Source organism: Myripristis murdjan, chromosome 16 (genome assembly GCF_902150065.1).
Source record: "Myripristis murdjan chromosome 16, fMyrMur1.1, whole genome shotgun sequence".
Lineage (NCBI taxonomy): Eukaryota > Metazoa > Chordata > Actinopteri > Holocentriformes > Holocentridae > Myripristis > Myripristis murdjan.
The window spans coordinates 23,251,667-23,273,845 of NC_043995.1; the positions used below are offsets into that span (position 1 = coordinate 23,251,667).

General features: G+C 39.5%; 2 protein-coding genes across 2 annotated transcripts; one reads left to right on the top strand and one right to left on the bottom strand.

Moving 5' to 3' along the window:
• Positions 1 to 1,847: 1,847 nt before the first annotated feature.
• On the bottom strand, positions 1,848 to 3,571 carry med18 (mediator of RNA polymerase II transcription, subunit 18 homolog (yeast)). The gene is made up of 3 exons (XM_030071534.1): positions 3,255 to 3,571; positions 2,932 to 3,043; positions 1,848 to 2,730 (listed from the first exon to the last, which is right to left on the bottom strand). Exons 2-3 carry the CDS (start codon positions 3,002 to 3,004, stop codon positions 2,174 to 2,176), a joined length of 630 nt encoding a protein of 209 aa, XP_029927394.1. The 5' UTR covers positions 3,005 to 3,043; positions 3,255 to 3,571; the 3' UTR covers positions 1,848 to 2,173.
• Positions 3,572 to 6,520: 2,949 nt separating this feature from the next.
• Positions 6,521 to 12,436, top strand: LOC115373659 (cytochrome P450 4B1-like). Its single transcript, XM_030072151.1, has 12 exons — positions 6,521 to 6,715; positions 7,039 to 7,183; positions 7,268 to 7,312; positions 7,415 to 7,542; positions 8,243 to 8,367; positions 8,506 to 8,660; positions 8,893 to 8,999; positions 10,197 to 10,387; positions 10,514 to 10,647; positions 10,948 to 11,012; positions 11,272 to 11,354; positions 12,262 to 12,436. The coding sequence occupies exons 1-12, from the start codon at positions 6,521 to 6,523 to the stop codon at positions 12,434 to 12,436; spliced, it is 1,548 nt and encodes a 515-aa protein (XP_029928011.1).
• The last annotated feature ends 9,743 nt before the right edge of the window (positions 12,437 to 22,179 follow it).

Genomic DNA, 22,179 nt, shown 5'->3' on the forward strand with positions numbered 1-22,179 from the left:
TCTCCAGGCAGTATGGAGTAGAGGTGCAGTGGGAGTCCAGCTCATCACCAAAGAGCACTGTGCTAAACACAAGTTTAAATGGAAGAAAGCCAGCAGACTGTAGTGTATCCCTGCTGGACATATAAAGCCTTGGGCAAGGAGGCATCTGCCTCTTTAATACATAATTCACTTAGAGCTGAAACATCATGCTTTAGTCCTAAGGGCCAGAAGTCTGCTTCTGGTGGTTAAAAGAACATAAAAACTGTCTCCATCATATATTCTGGTCTCATTGACGGTCAACTTAGTGTACTGTTCAAGGAACTTTAAAATGAAGTTCAGTTGCAAAAAAGAACAGATTTACCTTCAAGCCAACATGGAAATTAACAGAATCCCATTGAAATAGTATTTATAATGGAACATACAAAGCATGGCTTTCAGCGTGCGCCTGTGCTGCAAGGAATAGTCATCTCCTCACCTTTCCGCCCCAACGAGCTTGTCCTCATGAGCCTTGATATGCAGGTAGGTCAATGCGCGGAGACAGCCACCTGCCCTCCAGCTCTCCCCTAAAACGTGCACATGGTCACTTTACATTGCAACCCCTGCAAATGCATCTTCCTGCAGGGGTATTATTAGAAGCACTTATGACTTATTGCCTACACTATTATCGTAACTGACAGGATGTGCATTAGATAGTTACTTCAGTCTCCACAGCAGACTGGCCATAATGAGGACACACTAGTGTTATGGCCATTTCGGAACCCAGTATGAACAGTGAAGAACCTGAGGCGGCTGTAGTGCTTTCATGTGTAATAGTCTCAGCTCAGGTTGCCATGAAAGAGGCACTAATGGGTTAATAGTAGAAATGAGAGGGGAAGAGAGGGAAAATCAATGCTTTTGTTCAGGGGAAGAAAAGAAGGCTTTCACAGGTCTATGTATCATTAAGCAATTGAGAAAGCCAATTAGAGAGGGGGGAAGAGATGTGCAGATCTCGCAGCTAATTATTTCCATGGCAACTACAGCTCATGTGTAGATGATCTGAGGTGGTTATTGAGCTGGCTTGAACCAGACAGCCCGACTTACAAAAAGGGCAAGGGAGACCCCTAGTGGGTGTCAACAGACTCAGACGCTCATGAGTACTTTCAATAACAAGGAATCAATACCAGAAAAAAAAAAAAAAAACCATCAACTCTGGCAAAGTTTTGAAACACTTAAGAAATAGATGAGTCTATTTCAGAACAGACTGTGTGGGTGATATCACTCTGTGGGAACAGCTGTCACTGAGGTCTAATTTAAAACCTCGCTCTGTGTTTTGGGTGTTCCCTCCTAAATGCTATTTGTTTTTTGTTTTTTTTTTCACCTGTCAACATCCAGGAGGCAAAATATATCAACCCAAAGAGCAAAGACTCTTGTTGTCTTTGTCAAGCGAATGGAATTCCAAGAAAACACGCAAGAAATTGGACTTACTACAGACTAGGGCTGCACAGTTAATCAAAATCATATTGACATCGCAATATGGATAAGTGCAATATCAAAATCACAGCAGCTGCATTTTTCTGTTAAAGTTAAATTCACATCTAACCTACTAATCATGTTCTTCAGATATTAAAAAAAAAAAAAAAAAAAACAAAGAAAAAAAAACACAAAAAAAAAACATGATGGTTTGGTATAGACCCCAGAAAAAATATATATAAATAAATTTAATAAAAATTACATCCTCATTTTACTGTATTTCCCCCCCCCCAGTTAAAATGAAAATTATGATGTAAAAATGATCTCTTCAACTAAAACTGCAAATATTATCATCACTGCAATATCTGTCAAAATAATAGTTTTTGTATTTACGTATTTTAACATCACTGACAAGAAGATAGCACAACAAATGTTTATTTATATGAAAAAAGTTGTGGATAGTCAATTTTAAAAATACAAGGCCCAGCTTTAGTGCAAACTGATGGAATGCAGTTTTATTTTATAATCACACTCTACTTGTCATCAGTTTGCAAAATGACCAGAAGTGAAAGACTCACATCAAATTTGTATTATTTTCTCCTTTATGTATCATCAGAGTACTTGAGAGAAAACTGTCCTCGGTCGCTCGGGTTAGAATCAGTCTGATGAAAAAAAGTTCACAGGCAAGAGAGGTCTGATTCGTCCATGACAGTGAGATGAGATTTAACCGCCTAAATGACATCACTCAGTGTCTCTGCTTGCTGGGGTCAATCTTCTCCAGGTGAACCAGGGGTTTGAGCTGCTCGGCGAAGCTGCGCATGTCCTCGGACACGGTGTCCTGGCCGGCGGGCGCCAACACACTCAGCTCCACCAGGTAGGACAGCGAGAGCCGCTCGGTGTTCTCTGTATTCCCCGGCACCAGGATGCGCGACAGCTTACTGACCACCACTTTCATCGCGCCTTTACGGAATATGTGCCCGTTAGCCACAAACTCGTGGTCCATGCGGAAACCCATCTCATTCAGGAACTCGGGCAGGCTGTGCGAGGCAGCCACGTCCACACAGTTGCGCACCAGGGCGTGACGGCTCTTGTCTCCGACTTCGGGCTGGCCCAGGTAGCGCAGGTGCCACGGAGCTGTGGCGTGGGAGAGGGAGCGCCGGGCACGCAGAATGAAAGGGTTGCCTTGTTGGCCCTTCAGAAGGTAAACCAGCTCATGATCCATGAAGGGCTCGGGCTCCATGTTGTCACACAGACCTCGGAGGCGGTGCAAGAGGCTGTCGAGGGCCTGGTCCAACACGCTGCCTGAGAGTCAACAGAGGAGCAGGATTAGGAAGTATTCATCTCACCAAAATACTACGCCAGATTATTTCTCCCCTTTTTAACTGAAAGTGTGCTAGGAAACAGTTTAACCTGGGCTTGGAATAAAGCTGCAGGATTGGCCCTCTATTAGCTATTCCTGGTGTAAAACATCAATACCGAGGCACTTTTTCATGTTTGACTTACCTTGTAACAGATACTCCATCATGTTGATGGTGCCCACAGTGACAGGCATGACAGTAACAGGAGGAGCCTCCATCTTCTCTCAGATACACAAAACACGTCCCTCTATCTGAATCTACGGATAGGAAATTATATTGTGTCAGTTCTTTCAGGCGCTCACTCTAAACAACAACTTTGTAACAAGTGACTTAAGTTATACAGCCGCTAAGGTAGACGAGCAAACATCAATGCTAAGCTTTAGTGTTAGCTACTTTATCGGCTCCTCAAATTTGCATACTGTTTGCATGCTGCAGCACTAAAAACACAGAAAGTAGATTTCCACTTACTTATGAAACGGTACTTTAGAGATTCACCATCAGAAACCGCAGATCTGCTCAGTAACCCTACATGGCCTGGTAGCTAGCCGCCTAGCATGCTAACACACCATGCAGCGGGTAGTTAGCTGCCATGAGCTAACCTTAGCATTAGCTGTACTCAAGTCAACGTAATTTCGTTTTTTGCTTCAACAGGTTGGTAAAGTCAAGATAATAACATGCAACGCCTGTGAAAACAAGGCAAAACAGGTCAGTCAATTTTCAATGAAACGGCGGTCTTCTTCTTCTTCTTCTTCTTCTGCTTCTTCTGCTTCTTCTTCCTCACCGTTGTTTAACAACGGCTAGCAAACATGAAAAGGCACATTACCGCCACCCAGTGACGATCGGAGAGACTACAATGATAAAATAAAATAAAATAAAATAAAATAAAATAAAATAAAATAAAATAAAATAAAATAAAATAAAATAAAACGAAATAAAATGAAATAAATCATACTTCATTAAATATTTCATTGCCAATTTGGCTTTTTTTTTTCTTTTATTCAAGATATTAAATTCCTCCCCTATTTCTTAAAAAAGTTTCTTCTTTGCATTTATCTGTCTGTATTATAATTACAACAGTTTTAATAACTTCAGAAATAGTTTCCTCCTTTCATCATGGATCACATCTTGAAGACTGATGTTTATTGATTTATCATCTGCCTCTTCTTCTTCTTCTTCTTCTTCTTCTTCTTTCCTGGCAGATGAACAACGCCGTGCTGCTGCCCTCCACAGCGCAGACGAAGCTCACCTGAACAGTTTGTTTTTCTGCTGTTGTCACATGGTGTCACTGCTGGTCCCTCTCTGGATGTCGCTGCACCTGTTGCACCTGCCTCCTTCTTTCCCTCCACTCCCTCATGAGGTGGCACCCAAAGACACCTATCTCTATGGAAAATAATAATGTGTATTTGTGTTCATAACTCTATTAATAACTGACTTCATAATTATATTAACTGTAGCAAAATTATTTGATTCATTAATAATCAGTGCTTGTACAAATGCAAGCATATTGCACAAGCAGATGGATAAAGTGGGGGAATTTCGGTGTAAGACCTGGCAACTGTGAGACTAGAGTTTGTTTGAACCTTGGGCTCAGTGCCTCTGCAGCGAAGGTAAGTCTCCAGTCCCGAAAGTTGGTGATGGATGACTGTAATTGCAGTGACGCCAGACAGCACACAGGGAATCTGCCACTGGTCTCCACTAGCAGACCAGGCAGAGTGTTTGCACTGAGGGAGCCACACTAACAGACATGGAGGCCAATTACAGTACAAGCACCTTGGGGATTCCACAGTCACATGGTGACCGAGATGATGAGGCAAGAAGGAAAACACGATTCGAGCACACACACACACACACAGAGAGAGAGAGAGCAAGACAAGTCCTGAAGTGTCGGCTCAATGGAGAGAACAAGCTCCGAGCCATCAACATACACCCTGCCGGTCATCAGATCCCCAGCTGCTATAAGGCCTGAATAAACCATGAGGCATCCACCAGTATAATCCCTCAAAGGGCTTTTAGCAGCAGAAGCGGCTGACATCAGGAAATCCCACCAACAACTTCGGCTTCAGCAAAAACCTAAACGGGCCAGAATCAACCCAAACGTACCACAACATCTGGCACAGATGTGCAAAACACCTGAACAGTGACTTGTAACTTTGAAAAGCCACGGAATTACAGTGAGCTTCATTTATCAAGCAAACTGCAAAATAACACAGAAAGACATGAACAATGTTTTAAAAACACTATCACATGAAGGAAGGGATAAATGAATGAACCTGGACTGCCCTGAAGGAAATTTGACTTAAACAATGAACCCATCCGGTCCACCCCATCATTATCACTCATTACCACCTCATCATATCTAAAGAGCATGACTATATTCTGGCCCGTGAGAAGGATCGTCCAGCGTCCTCGGGGCAAGGTTGAGTGTTTACTGTTGTGAGAATTTGGACATGGTCTTTGTTTGACTTCCTGATCCCACCAGTTCTCTTCTTGCTGTCCAGTTTGTTCTTCTAAACTGAGAGACTCCCCCTCCCCCCTCCCAGCACTGGATGCAGGAGGACACCGTGTTCTCTATAAAGATTTTTTTTTATAAAAATCGTTGTGTCTGCATTAAGCAGTTTCCCTGAGGCGCTGCTGAACTTTGGAGTTTGTTGCCCGTGTGCTGGGAGTCCAGTTTGCAGTCAATAACAGAGCCCAGATCAAATACAATTAAACCTCAAAGTATCTCCACTTAATCTTTACAGACACTTTAGATGCTTTTTTTTGTTTGTTTGTTTGTTTTTGTTTTTGTTTGTTTTTTTTCTTCATTTTAAAAACTTAACATTTTGCAGATTCAGAGATGATGATAAATGAGTCCCATGACAAAGAATTTGGTACACCAGCTAATGATAATAAATTATGTAAATTTGCAAAGATAATAGCTTCGTGTCAATCACAGCTAATTAGAGTGGGAGGAGAGACGCGAAGGACAAATCAGTCAATCAGTCAGAGTGCAGGAGTGAGTAACCTTTTGTTTTTGACACCACAGACTCAAAACACATCAAAAAGTTTGGGAGCAAGATTCAGATGTGTTTCAGTTTCTTTTGAACATTTCAAAGTTTTAAATGTCTCAGATGTGAGGAAGGTGATTTTGAATTAGAGGTGTCAGTTGAGTGAGGAAGTTGCATTTGTTTTTGATAATGAAAACATAATGGCTTCAGAGTTTTCGACTCTGTGGTATTGGTCCACAAAAAATATTAATTTAATAATTTACTTGGTGCCCTGTTCTGTGGGAGGTACTGCTGGGAGATTTAGGTAGTTTTAGTTATCAGTTTTTGAAAGACTGATTAACAAATTACACTCATATCCAGCACGATGTGAAGAAAGTGCATAAGTAAATGAATGAAAGAAGGGATAAATAAATTTACATGAATAGAAACATTGTGGGATTTCTGTAAGGGAAAAATCTTCAGTTTTGAGGGTTTTTTTCAGTGAGTAAAACGTCTTATATATCCAAGTCATCTTTTTTTTTTTTTTTTTTTTTCCCAGAGGTGATTCTAGTCTCCTCTCATCGGGCTAGGTACACAGGCTTGTGGTCACTCCTCCACCCACCGTACAGGCCACCGACCCCTGCAGCCGTATCCTCTACTTAAACGTTCACACCTGAAGCCGAGCGGGTCACCTCATTTTGCTGCATGCACAGGCCTTTTTCAGCACTCTGCTGAGTCCGCTGGAATATTTCTATACATCTAATCAGAATGGAATTAACTGAAACTATCAGTAAAACCTCACAGTTTCTGCAGGACCTGCCTCACTCGTTTGCACTCATTTGTTTTGTCGTCATCTTTACTTCACTTTTAACTGCACTGATCGCCAAAAGAAAGAAAGAGCTCCGAAACGTTGGAGCTTTTGCGGGACCACCAGCCCACTGGCTTCTGGGACATGTCAAGGAGGTAATAAATGTGCAATAAGATTGTAACAACTGCAAGATGATGATACATGTTATATGATGCATGATACATATTTTTACAGTATTTCTTCATTCAAGTAATGACTGTGCAGAGCTTTTCAGTCAGATACAGTACTGATGGGTTAAGGGAAACGTAAAAGAACATATGGGCAAATGAAAATTCCCATATGGAGATTAAATATACTCATAGAAACTCCAGATTGTGATTTTACACAGAGCCTAAATATAAAGCATATAGCCCAGAGTCAGGAGGTTCATTTAAGGTTTTTTTTTAATTGTAAATACGTTCTCTCTTTACTCTTGCAGTTAAAACAAGACGGGACAGACTTTGACCATTTGATAAAATGGGGGGAGCAATACCCTTTGGCTTTTCCATTGTGGTTTGGTCCTTTTGTTTCATTTCTCAACATTCACCACCCGGACTATGCAAAAACCTTGCTGACCTCAACAGGTGTGTGTGTGTGTGTGTGTGTGTGTGCATGCCTGGTGTACAGTGAAAGATCTTTCTCTAACATTTTTTTTATCTTTTCTACAGAGCCAAAAGATGATTTTGCATTTGATTTTCTATCACCTTGGATTGGTAATCCTGCACAGAATTCGTCTCAGCATATATTCACAGCCTATTAGTGACTTGTTTATTGAGCTCTCACTCTCTCTTCCCTCTCTCCATTTTGCTTTTTAGGAGAAGGTTTACTGGTGTCAAATGGCCAGAAGTGGTCACGCCACAGACGGCTTCTGACCCCGGGTTTCCATTATAATGTTTTGAAGCCATACACAAAACTGATCTCAGATTCTGCCAAAACTATGTTGGTATGTTCACCTCACCTCTTCTTCATGCCCTGTCTCTGCAGCATGTAGTGGGTTATGGGAATTTTCTTTGCTGTTGTAAAATACTGCCATTAATGCACTCGAGATGCCAGCAAACAAAACAAGTGTAAAATTCTGCTGGCATTAACTTTAACACCTGTACATAGTCACATCTTGTAACCTGTGTTGCCAGATTGGTTTGATATTTTCCAGCCCAATAATAACTGCTCAAAATCTGCCCAAATTCATTGAAAAAACAACATGCACAAATATGATCAATAATAAACAATTCAAATTAATTAATAAACAATAGCAGCAATATTGCGTCTCACCACAGTTCTTCAATATGGCACAATAATAATAAAACAACAATTTAAGTGTTCACATGCAACACTGCTTATGACTACGTCCCTAATGTGGTTCAGCAGTTTGGTCAACAAAATGAAGATTGCGTTAGACTAACCTCCTGACCTTAACCCTAACCCTAACCCTAACCTTAACCCTAACCTTAACCGTCACAGTCGGAAATAACAGTGGCTTGGGGCTACTCGCATTACTCCTCTCAGATTTACAACCTGTTGTTTTGATAGGTGACTCATTTGTGAAGAAGGTTGAGTCAATGAGTGTGTGAAAGGAGAAATGTAGTAATTTGTTCTGTCCAGCTCCTGCAGAGAAATCACATCTACTCTCGCACCACTTGCAGGACAAATGGGAGGGTTATGCACAAACCAGTGAGTCTTTTGAGTTGTTTGAGCACGTGAGTCTCATGACACTGGACAGCATCATGAAGTGTGCCTTCAGCTGCAACAGCGACTGTCAACACGAGGGGTTAGTCAGCGCTGTGATGGGACTGTTTTAACCACAGCCTCTGATTTAATTTTATCTTCTGACGTTGTTTCTTGCTTCGCCTAGATCTGAATTGTGATTGGGGTGAATTTTGGTATTAATGTTGTGTTCTCATTTCAGTGGGACAAACGCGTACATCAAAGCCGTGTACGAGCTTACTCATCTGACCTTCCTGCGCTTCAGGACCTTTCCGTACCACAGTGACATCGTTTTCCACCTCAGCCCACATGGCTTCAGATTTAGGAAAGCATGCAGGGTGGCTCACAGTCATACAGGTAAGCTCTGAATGAATACTGGCCATTTGATTAATGGCTTCTGAGCTATCTCCAAATCCTAGTGACACTGGATCTGATCACCTAGAATTACAGGATACTGTAAGCCTATATTGATGAGATACTGCATTACAGATTATACTGGTATTACAGATTACATTATATCTAATATGTCACTACGAAGAGTCTGCAATAGCCATGTGTCTTATACTCCTCTCTTACCTTTCTTTCATAGAGGAAGTCATAAAAAAGAGGAAAGAAGCACTAAAGGAAATGAATGGACTGGACCAAATACAAAGCAAGAGAAACCTGGACTTCCTGGACATCCTTCTCTGTGCAAGGGTACATTATATCATCACAACCCGAACCACCACCACAAAATCATTTTGTCCAGAATAATGATATTATTAAGGAATTATAGTTATGCATGGTAACTTTAGCTCTATGATCACAGGCAGAGCCCTCTAATGGGTTTAACCACCCATGTTCGTCAAATTTATGATATTAGCAAGGAACTAGTCATTATGTCATTGTGTGTGCCGCTATAAGCATATATGTTATGTAACCACCTTTTGGTCACTGTCTAGTCCTTTTTTTAAAATTACATTGTCACAAAAATGGGAGTTGCATGGACAAATAGCAGGATTAAGCCCAGATAATCTCTAAGAGCTCTCAAGAGAATATATTAAAATCTGTGCGCTCAGTCTCTGCAGACAGTCTGTGGACTTTTCAGTCAAACGGGTTCATTGTTTCCGATCCCAGGCAACAGCTTGACATTTATGCCCAAACACAACAGGACCCAAAGGGACCGGAAAGGTTCAGTTTGGTTTGAGCTTAATTTGTGACTTATTTGTTTAGTTGAGGTCGGGATGGGGCTGGGACTTTTCTTTTTTTAAACTATTTGTGGATGGAGCCACAGAGCAGTTTGTCAGGTTTGTTCTGGTTTATAAGCCTATAGGCTCTTCAGAGGCCATTTGCCCCCGTTATAAATTAATTGGGGTTAAAAACTATGATAAATGGGTCAAGCCATTTATCACATTTCCTATCCCTGTCCATAAACTTCTGATTCATTATCTTCAAAGTGTTACTAATCCACCAGACTGTGTGTTTTGGATGATGCAGGCTGGATCAAACTGGCTGAATGCTCAACAACCTACAGACTTTGGAAAGTGTCTGCCATCTTATTGTTGTGCACTTTGGATGGATGGATGCCATTAGATAGCAAATGACATCCATTTCAATTCTGCCTAACCTAACTTGATGATATTTGCGGCAGGGTGTACCGCCCACCCAAATTCCCATTCAATAAATTTAAGCCATGAGCCCTGTGTGAGCCAGTAATGCCTTATCGTGTTCCATGTTTACCAGCCACTGGGTTACAGTGAGTTGTCTGGAAAAAAAAAACATTTATTGGCAGCTTTTCGGGAACCAACAGTGGAGTTATTTCTATTTCTCTCTCAGTGTCATGACTCATTCTATACAGCGTTTGTCAGGGTGCACTAGATGACCATCAGTTTTTATCACTTGGTCGACTGTCAGGACGAGAAGCAGCAGGGTCTGTCAGATGAGGACATACGAGCAGAAGTGGACACCTTCATGTTTGAGGGCCATGACACCACAGCCAGTGGCATCTCTTTCATCCTCTACTGTCTGGCCTGCAACCCAGAACACCAGCAAATGTGCAGGGACGAGATCATCCACGCCCTGGAGGGAAAGGACACCATTGAGTGGTAGGCTACTGCATCAGACTGTTGCCACATTGTGGAAGTCATTAAAAATTTGTGCATGGACATTGTGCTGACTTGATAAATAAGCTCACCAGTACTAACATGGTGTGTGTGTATTTCTGTTTTCAGGGAGGATCTGAGTAAAATTCCCTATACCACAATGTGCATCAAAGAATCCCTCCGCCTTTACCCTCCTGTACCAGGAATACTACGGAAAACAACCAAACCCATAACTTTCTTTGATGGGAGGACTGTGCCTGCAGGTTGTTGGTGTATATGTGTCTAATTAGACCCTGACAACCTAAATATGTCTAATTACTAATTTCTTTAGAGGGGTCCTTTGTCACTGATAACCATTAGCTGGCCTACTGATTTTGCCTTTGCTCCCATCACAACCTTTACTCTACCTTGGTTGGTTTTGCCTGAAGTCTCTTGTTCACGGTCCTGGTAAAATGAAAATTAGGTTGTATGTTCCTTGTTTTCCCCTTTTACTATTTCAGCATTGTTTAACATACACGTCAACAAGTGATTTCACAATATTCATTTTTGTCTCCTTTGTGCAGGTTGTCTTGTTGGAGGCAGTGTGTTTGGGATTCACAGAAATGCAACAGTTTGGGAGAACCCAGATGTAAGTGAGGACTTTGTGGGTGGTAGAAGTCACTGGAGGGTGTTAATTCCAGTCTTCGCAAGCCTTAGGAAGTAAATGAAACATGTTCTCACCTCCCTGGGTAACTACCATTGAGGTGCCAGTGTTGCTCAGTGGCCAACAGTAGAGGACTAATGTGCCTTGGATTAAAAAAAAAAAATGTCGACTTAAGATGTATGAGCACAAGTATCTAGTGCTTTAAGATCTATAGCTTTTTTTAAATCCTTTTGTGTCTCCAAAGGTGTTTGACCCACTCCGTTTCCTGCCAGAGAATTCCTCAAACAGATCACCATACGCCTTTGTGCCTTTTTCTGCTGGAACCAGGTTTGTCAACACGCCGTCATGTGCTTTAGTCACTGTGTCAGAGAAACACGCAGTCTGTTTGTCACCTCAGTGGCATCTTATTTACCTCACCTTATTTACCTGAAGACTGCGGGCATGCAATTCAGCTCAAGCAGTAGCACAAACGATGGCTTGAATGCTGCAAAACTTGTAAAGTGAAGATTTATTTTAGAAATTTAGAGGGTTCATAATTTAGTTTTGCTTCAGCACTTGAATGCAAATAAATGTCTAATAGAAATATGTCTGATAGAGATGCCTGGATGCCATAAACAGTACAAGACTTAATTTTACTATCACATTTCTTTTTCTTTTTTTTTTTTTTTTCATTTTGTTAGAGTAAGCTACAGATAACAATAAGAGTCTGTGTTGTTAGTCCTCTTTAAAGCATCATCCCCTTTGCCAAGGTTACATAAACCCAAGTTCAGGGAAGTTGTATATTAAGCATATCAGATTAGCACCGCACATGTAGATATCTGTAATCCGGGATTTTTTTTTCTCCTCTAAAGTCTTTCCTTTATTTCTCCCTTGAGGATATGACTGATCCAAACAACTGAACACTGACCAACTGCATTACTTTCATGTGTTTTTAATCATGTAATTCAGGAGAAATTAATCATACAACATGTTATGAACACAGTGAAAGATTAAGAATAGAGGAGGGGGGGGATTGGCTCTGTAGTCTATTTTGTTACCAGCTCTTTGCCTTTAAATGGTATTTTGAGTATGAAATAGCCCTACCATGAGAGGGAAGAATATGACAATGAAAACATCAGTCTGTTGCATGTATCTAATAATAACTCTTGGAATAACATCTCTTTTTTTCTATGCCATTGCCCCTGGTTCTCGTGTTCTTTACATTGCTATTCCTTTTTTTCTCTCTCTCCCGTAGGAACTGCATCGGTCAGACCTTTGCAATGAATGAGATGAAAGTGGTGGTCGCCCAGACTCTGAGGAGATATCAGCTGATCGAGGACCCCACCAGGAAACCCAAGATTATTCCGAGACTGGTGCTTCACTCACTCAATGGTATCCACATCAAGATCAAGCCCGTGGACTTGGGTTAGCATTCAGCTAACCCAGGGAACTTTTTATTCATGTAGTACTTCTCCATCAGAGAAGAATATGAGAAACTGTAATTTTTCTTCAGAATAATTTCAAAATAAGCTTTTCTGGAAAGATGCTGATGACCACTACAGTATTTATTCATTTATTTTTATTAGTAATTAAATTGGATTTTCTGTTGATCTTTTGTGAAGTTTGTTTTAGGGAATAATTTGTGTAAAAAAGCAAAATTGCAACAAATTTCACTTCATCACTTAATATTATTAGTTGTTTTCATCTCATAGTGGTGTTCTAACACTATGGTTTTGATGAACCAATGCATTTTTTTTGTGAATTAAGATGTCAGTTTATGATGGTGTAGTAGGATTATGTTTAATACCATTTTAAATAAATATATAACGTATTTTAGAGTGATTTTGATTGATGTAAACTTCAAGTGATAGTACCATGAATGAGTTGTTTGCTTGTAATTTATTGTTGTATCGGTCACTCTTGGTAATGAGACCCCCTGTCTCAACGAGATTACCTGTATAAATAAAGGTAAATAAATAAAATAATTAAAAAAAAAAAAAAAAAAAAAAAGTTTGGTCCATTCACTCTGTCCATGTCCTGAGAACGAAAAAAAAAAAATAAATGTAGGAGAAACAGACTGCAAAACAACACAATTTTGAGTCTGCATTGCATAAAACCTGCACAGACCTGAAAAACAGATCCATGTAGCCCTGAGCTGCTTTATTAAGATTTTTTGAAATTGTTTTGCACAAACTGGAGAATATTTTTTCAATTACAGCCTTAGCGAGATCTCTAGCATGACTAGCCTATGTTTCTTCAAAGAAAACTAAACTGAAAACAGTCCAGTAGTCAGAATCACAAGGTCTTTAAAGCCGTGTTTCACAGCAGTGCATGTGGAAAGGAGTTTTATAAAATGTTTGGCACTTTCAAACCAACTCTCAGTTACCTTCAAACTGCTGGTCACAGCTAATGAACTAATGCAATGCAGATTGCGGATATTAATACACACATAGCTCCTAAAACTGACAGAGAAGCTAGACAAACAGTGAGTTTAGCTTGCCACATCTGCACAGCCTTCCAATTATCTTACCTTTGCCTGTTTTCTATCTTGAAAAGGCTTTTCGTTGTTCACTCTAGTTTATCCTTGAAAACGCTCCTTCTCCTTTTTAGTATATTACCCTGCACAGAATGGTTTGTTTAATTTGTCTTGAATTTCCTGTTAATTAATTGAGTTCCTGTACTTAAAGTGCCAGTTTCCGTAGTCCACCATTTTTCCCAGTCATGGTAACTACTCAGTTCTTCTGTTCTTTCAAACAAACCTCTGCATGCAAATGTATCACCCCCTGTGTGCTGGGGGAGATTTTCACAGAAACTAACAGTCCAATTGCATCCACATTGTATCCGAATGACATTTAGCCACATTATACTTAAATTTGTCATCACAAATGTGTCTTGGCATGTGTCTTGAAATCTGATTGCCCTCCACTCACACTTTGCATCACAAGATGCAAATTCTGTCCACAATGACAGTAAACATTTGTACTCCAGCCATGAGTCTCTCTGGTTTCCAAAGGATGTGGAGTTTTTTGCCTGTAGCCTGGGGGTCCTCCTCAGCCCCACTCAGGTCAACACAAAACTGTGTGCAATTTCTCTCAAGCAGGTTTGAGCAATCAGATTTTAATCCGTCTCTGCACATTGAATACTCCTGGATTTTTATGTGAATAAGTGCAATCAGATGGCGGTGTGATCACCCGAGGCATTTTAATGGCAGGTGTAAATGAGGTCGAAGTGTTTAGAGCAGCAAATGTAGAAGCTGTCATGACCTGGCTGGAGGCTGAATCTGTATCACTTGGCGATGGAGAATGACAAAATCAACAATAATTTATATTCACATCTTCACCTCTTAGATTGTCACTGTAAATTTAGGACAAGACAGCTAGAATGAAATTCAGTACTATGAGCTGTATGTAGACCTTTAAAATACCTTTATTAGGCTAATCTGGGAAATAGATGGAGTGTCTCCTATTGGATATGTGAAGGGAATGGCCAAAGTACCAAAGAGGAGGTCTGATCCTCCAGTCTCGTCCTCGGGATGTGTGACCAAACCAAACAGCCAATTATCTCACAGACCTGTCCGACAACCACATACTGTTTGTCTACAGACCCACTTCCTGGAAAGCTTGATTATTTGTAAACTATTTATGCAGAAAGCACGTAAACATTTTACTATTTGTTTACACATTCTAATTGCATGTGTCTCGTATGTGTACTAAACAGGAAATGGATGCAAAAGATAATTAAAATGTATACAGCTGCTATCAATACCTGAATAATTTGACTATTATTAACCTATAAACTGCTGACTGAATATGTTTTCTTCTTTTGTGCAAGGCTGTTGAATATTTTCTTCTGCCATTTAATTAATTTACTGTTAAAACCTAATAATAAAATCATTGACCCATTTCTCAGTGATTAACTCATCAGCACTACACAGAACTCCTCTTACTTTTTGGCCAAGTTGCTTTATCACTCACCGCCCTGGTCACAGCAAATACAGCACAAAGATGAATTTGCATGACATTAAAGGTCGCTGAATGAATTTTGTCACTGTTTTATAATGTTAATAATTAGTACCTAGCTAACTATTTTCAAAGCCATTTTATTTAGCATAGTCAGTCAGGATTTCTATTAGGAAATTTCATTTTCAATTTCATGTTTTTTGTCATCCACCCATCCATCAGTTTATTTATTTGTTTGTTCAAATTCTTTCAAATCCCTAACATTCATCTTCCACCCAGGATTTCATATAAATATGGAAATATATTAATTAAATTACTCTGAGTTGAATGATACAAACTTTTATATAAGTCACTGAACTTTTTCAGATGTGGCCTATTTCTGTCTCATACCGTTTTCACTCATCAGTTAAATTGGATCATCTTGTAAAAACATAGTTTTAATGAAAGGATGTTAATTTCCTTTGATACAGATAGTAGTTATATATACACATGTCAGAAAAATAAAGCACCTGACTTATTGTTTTGGTGGTAATTAATTTCAGCTCCACAGCCAAGACTGGTTGTTAGTTTTTTTTATGTATATCTGTGATTTTGTGAATATCCTCTCATGGCTCCTCAGAAGAAGGGATTACTGTAGCCATGACTTGTCTTAGTCTTGTTCATCATTTATACAGACATGAATTTGAATATTCATAGTGTGAAGAAGGAACTGGTTTCATACGTTGACCCTGGTCCTTACTGGGAGCAGTTTGTATGTTTTCCTCTTGTTTGTGTGTGTTTTCCTCCCAGCATTCCAGTTTCCCTCCACAGTCCAAACAGGTGCAGGTCAGTGTGTGCAGGACAACCCACCCTGAGCATGGGTGTGAAGGTGAGCATGAGGATGTGTATCTGTCTGGGCCGATAGATTCCACCTAGTGCATGCTGGGATATACTCGTATGGGCATACACATGTAACTGTGTGTGTTAGTGAATAAGTTAGTGACAGAGTGGGGAAAAAAGGAGAAAGAGATCATTTTAGGTGGAAAACAATAGACTTAAAACAAAACAGAGGCCTCACACTTGGATTGAAAAATGTCTGCGGTCAGCTCAGCTTGCCCAAGTCTACCAAAGGGATTTTTAAACTGCATCCGTGAACATATATGAATTAATATTTGATGACACATGAACCGTGTTACTCTAAATATTTTATACTTACATTTGTAGTCCTTTGAACTCCAGCTGCCAGCAGCACCAGTCACTTTACTTGCCACTTCTGAAAGTGATGCACAGCCACAGAGGTTATGTAGGAGCTGTGGAACCTCTCAGTACATCTGGTATCATCAGGCACTATGGGACAGCAGTGTAATGTAACATAAATTAAACAGTGCTGAACATGCTGAAAATAGTATTTAGTTATTCATTGATTCATTTGCTTGCTCACTTACTTACTCGTAACACTTGTTGTGTTTTATTTTGCTTTTTAAAAATCTGCTGAATGAACTCCACAGATGCCCAAAGGGGTGACAAAAAGTTGAGGGGTGTTACAAAGTGTGAACAAATAGAGCTTGTGTTAGTTTTGTTAACTTGACTTGAAGGTAAAACACAGCACCTCAGCAAATGTTTGATGCTGTACAGTAAACTTCACTGTACACTGCAGCATTTAATAATAATAATAATAAAAAAAAAACATATAGACCTACATGACTATTTCAACATCCTAAATTCAAACTGCATTACAATAAAAAAAAAAAAAATCATCATATTGTTGTTGTTGTTATTGTTGTTGTTGTTGTCCAAATAATCACAAATGTCGGTGTAGCATATTTTTGGTGCTCATGTAATGGAAAGAAATGCATGCGTTACCACTGTAAGAACACTTACAACATCAGGATGGTGCACTCTGTTCAGATCGGGCAAATCAGGCTGCAGAGAAATCTCTGACCACCACCGCCACCTAGTGGTTACTTTTCGCTTTTAACTGCGTCATCAAAACATGAAAGAACAGAATGCGTGGAAACAAATGCAGAAATATTTCTTTAATTAAATTACAGCAGCTTCATATACAATAGGCTACATTCAAACTATAATGTATAGTCCCATATAATAACCACCATATTTATTTTGCCCATGTTGCCGAACTTATCTGAAGCTGAGATAGAAGAGAGATTAAAGAGAGATTAAATATGACCATGGCCTACTTTGATACTTCAAAACATAATTGACCATGATGCATAATTTATATGCAGTGTCTATGAGTATAATAATTTAAAACTAATAATAAATATTTTATAAAGCTCACTGCAAAGTGAACAAGCCATTTTCTTAAAAGTGTCTGGAAGCGTCAGTAGATATTGTTTTTCCAATGTAAATCCTAGACAGAGCCAGCAGAGTCTGTGGCAGGTGATCTAAAGAACTGAATGAAGCCCTGCTGTCGTTTCAATGCCATGGTGTCAATGTGGCTACTGTTAAAAAGTAATTCATCATCATCATCGTCATCATCATCACATAAAAAACATCATCATCATCATCATCATCATCATCATCATCACCACCACCACCACCATAATCACCTTCATCATCATCATCATCATTATCACCATCTTCATCATGCCTCTCCTGCTCACCTTACTATTTTCTTTTTTTTTTTTTTTTTTTTTTTTTTTAATCGCACCACAGCTGGTGCATTTGAACCAGCACTGAAATTGTTGTCCAACATGATATCAAACGCCACACTTTGACTACACTCAGAGTGCAGTTTCGCTCCTGGACACTAGCCGGTGCCATCGAGCTGTACTGTGGTTTGCCTGCCAGACGTGAATGTTTCACTTAACAGCAGTTCAGTTCAGTTGATGACTGACGACAAATCCACGTTGGATTTAAAAAGAGGCCGTTTTCTTTCTTTCTTTCTTTCTTTCTTTCTTTCTTTCTTTCTTTCTTTCTTTCTTTCTGTCTTTCTTTCTTACAATAATTTGTTTGTAAATTTCAAGTCACCGATTCAACTAGGCACTTTTAGCCAAAATGTTATGTCGATTACATAAGCATCTTCTGAAATGTGGGGAATACATAAATAAATATATAAATAAACACATCAAAGAATTACTTAAAGTCAGACTATGCAGTTTCAAATGGCAGGGCACACCACTTTTGCTTACTGATGTTAAATAAGAGCCTGAAGAAGGATAAAGCTCCTCAGGTTCATGTCAGGACTTTTAACCCATAGAATTAATGTGACGCTTGTAAATGCCTGATGATGTCAATTGTACACAAAGACATAAACAATGGAGGGAAATGCTGATATTGTGGGTTATGACGGGGTAAAGGAAGGAGCTGTGCTGAACTCTTGAAGCTTTTATAAATGATATTCTTTTGAGAACTGAGTGGCATCCGTCAGTCTTTACCACATCCTAACACAGTGGAGTACCCTCCCCTCTGAAACTGCGCAGTCTGACTTTAAACATTATTTGTTCTAAATACTACTGTACTATACTATATACTATACTATAGTATATTATACTATAGCATATACTATAATATATAATAATAATATCATCATAAGATCAACAAAATGTCATCTCTTCTCTGGGGAATGAATCAATTCAAAGCATTTTCATGTTCCTTTCATGTTCAATTCAACATCAAAGTGCATAACATTAGTTATATCTTTTAGCAGATAAATGCAGTTGAAAATTTTATATTCTGCCCAGACAGAATGAGCCCCTGACAGTGTGTGCTATTGATCTTCATTTCCATAAGCCTTGAGGTTTCAGACTGAGCTTATCATACAAAATGGCTAGGTGAGGCTCTGATCTTTAGTTACATAAACCCTCATGTTTCAGTGTGGTTTGAGTTTCCGTGGGGTGCAGCGGTGTAACCACATGCATGCACCCCATGCTCCAGGTAATGTTGTTCTCTCGTCTTTTCACTGCTAGATGCTGCTGATGTCAATAAGCTTGCATGCAATTAGAGAAGTCAGATTGAGATTGAAAGAAGGAAATGCATTACACAAGAATATATCTCAGACGTGCACAAATTTCCCTACATTTTAAGAGCACTGTACACACATTCATTGTCATTTACAGCACTAGTTGTTGCCTTGTCACATCTCCTGATGACAATTGATGAATAAACCAAATGTACATCCTCCACCTGTAATGACAAAGTAGGAAATTGCTACTACTGAACAATGCAATAAAATTGCTATTTCTGCAGCAGGGTACATTACAGATTCTGTCAGTGTAATCAGTATCACCATCTTCATCACCACCATCATCATCAAATACTTACCCTGCTGTCCGGGCCACAGCAAGGAAGGTTACTGGAGGAAACTTTGGGGAATTTTTTAGAGAAACAGAGACAATGGATTAGGCATGACATCAAACAACCACTTCACTTTTTGGCCCATTATACAATGCCTAATGACATTAACTAACATTAATAAATGTTTTAACAACATGTCTAACAGGGTATACCTTACCTGCACACCTCCTTCGTCTGAGACAGCAAATTAAAAGCACAAATAAAAGAAGAAATGAAAGGGATGTTGATGTTCCATATATGACTTGTGTCAGATATTGTGGCTTTGGTACTGTTTGTGTACCTGTAAACCAAAGACACCGTTTCAAGTATTGACATTTAATTTGTTTCAGGTAAGAATGAACGGATAAGAGGCAAGAATGATTCACCTTAAGGGCTAAAAACATTCTTAGTACTAACCTGTTGTTTGGTTTGAGGCGTTTGTTGGTCCATGTGTGCTGTTAACTGTATTGTATCCATCAAACTTTGGCTTTGCACTGCATTTTAATGACCCAAATGGACCCACAAGCACTGATATATTCCATCCATCTTTCTCCACCTTTACTGTGCTGTTTGGTTCAATATCACTGATCACCATGTCACACATCACTGAGCAAGCAGAAGATGGAGCCATATTGTGGTCTGGAACTGTAACGTGGCACAACGATCTTTTAGTTGAAGCGTTTGTTATTGCTGAAGAAAAATGTGTCAGTGTGTTACTGTATGTTTCCTGTACCTGTTAATACACACAAGTTGATAGAAAGTATGGCACATTTCCTTATCCAGCATGTATATTTTCCGGAATCAGCACTGCTGACATTCATGAGGTGTAAAGAGTTATTTGAACTGATAAAGTTTCTCAGTGGTCCTCTTAGGATCCGATGTGAGGAGTTTCTGTGTGCGCTCCTGTTTGCAGTGGCCCTCGATTTACCGGTTTGGAACCTCCATTTTACGCAAGTAAACTCATCTGAATATTTATATGTGAAAGTGCCACCTAAAACAATGAAGAATGTCTTGTGATGTTCTGTAAACATTTCTGGAAAGAAAAGAAAGAAAGATAATAAGAGGCAAGGCAAGACATTTCATACATAGAGGCAATTCAAAGTCCTTTACAGAATGTCTAGAATACAATAAAAGTAAAGATACAGGGGAAAAACGCAAGAGCGCAAAAGTTTAAGAGTGAGAAGATGATGGGTTGGGGTGTGAATTAAGAGGAAATGAGACAGAGACAGAGAACTTATGTGATATGATAGAACTCAAATGATAATAATTAATAAGGCACTGACCTTTCTTCTCCACAACCAACTTCTCACTCCCGCAGTTGTTTTTGTCACCATATTCACACCAGTATGTGCCTTGGTCCTCTTCTGTAAAATGTTTGATGACCAGGGAGCGATTATTCAAAACACTTATTTTATGCTGAAGAGCATTGTTATGGTAGAACACTCCTTTTGTATCTTGAAAAGCGACCCGGATTGGTTCATTAACGTTGTCCTTTCTGTAAAACCATTTGAAAGACTTTGATTCACATCCAGAGTGTCGACAAGGTAGTACAGCTTGAGTCCCTGGCGTGATACAAAGATGCTTTGAGGCTGGTGAGACATCAGTTTTACCAGTGAGATTGATGGAAATATGAATTGTTTTTAGTGAAATGTAATACAGTATTGTCAGACAGCAATAATCTTCACAACCTTACGTCTAAAATTGAAGGTAGACCCAATATTCGTTATTCAGTCAGTCATACTTACTGATTTCTGAGGCAAACGTAAGTGGATTCCAAATAATCAGTAAAAAAATACAGGCCTGCTGCATGACTGTGGCTAAGGCAATTAATCTCTGCAGAAACAGAAACAATACCGTATTCTAGAAGAAACCTGTTTATAGCTATAGTGCTACTGAACATAACAAAAGACTGCGTTGTTCATCTGAAGATTGTTGGCTCATAATGACAGATAGGAAGTGGTCCAACTGCCGGAACAGGTAAAAATAAGTGTCTTGTCACCCACTCTTTTCAACTGGTGGCTTAGTATTTGGCTTTTATTTGCACTTTGCATTATCTTATTATGGCTTGTGATGCATGCATCTGCAACTGTGTACTATCATTTCACAGGTACAGGTGGTGAATGCACACTCACGACTGTTTGCACCATTATGCCCCGTACAGTTTGTTATGGAAATTACTGTTTGCACCATTATGCCCTGTACAGTTTGTTATGGAAATTACTGTTTGCACCATTATGCCCCATACAGTTTGTAGTGGATATTATATATTTATGAATTCATATATAAATCGTAAAATTTCAGGTTAGGCCTGTATCATTTATTTATCTACTAAGAACAAATTTCAGTGGACTCATTTGCCTCATTTTTCCTTTGCGTCAATTCAACAACTGGTTTGAATCTAAGAGGCGGCTTGATTTGACCTCGAGTCTATTAGTAAGCAACAACTGTGACTGGCATTTTTGAAAACTGTGGGATGCAAAATAAGTCATATCAAAAGCTAAAAAGGTGAATCATTTCTAACCTCTTGCTTGGGTTCCTTTAGTGTTAAAGTCAAGATAAATCAGTGTTATTTGTACGGCCCAACAACACAATTACAAATTTGCCTTAAGGGGCTTTACAGCGACATAACATCCTCTGTGATTAGATGTTCGCATGAGATAAGGATCAAGAAACCTCAAGGAGAAAAAAACACTGAAAAAAGATAATAGAAATCACAATGGATTTATAAGACATACAAAGGAGGTAATGAGGAGGATGCCAAGTGGTGCCAGGTGCCACAGCCGCCATCTCCATGGAGACCTGGCAGGAGGACAATGTACACATGCACACGGGAGACTCACATCACACACACACACACACACACACACACACACACACACACACACACATACACACACACAGGAGAAGAGACAAGAGGGACATCAGAGCAGGATAACAAA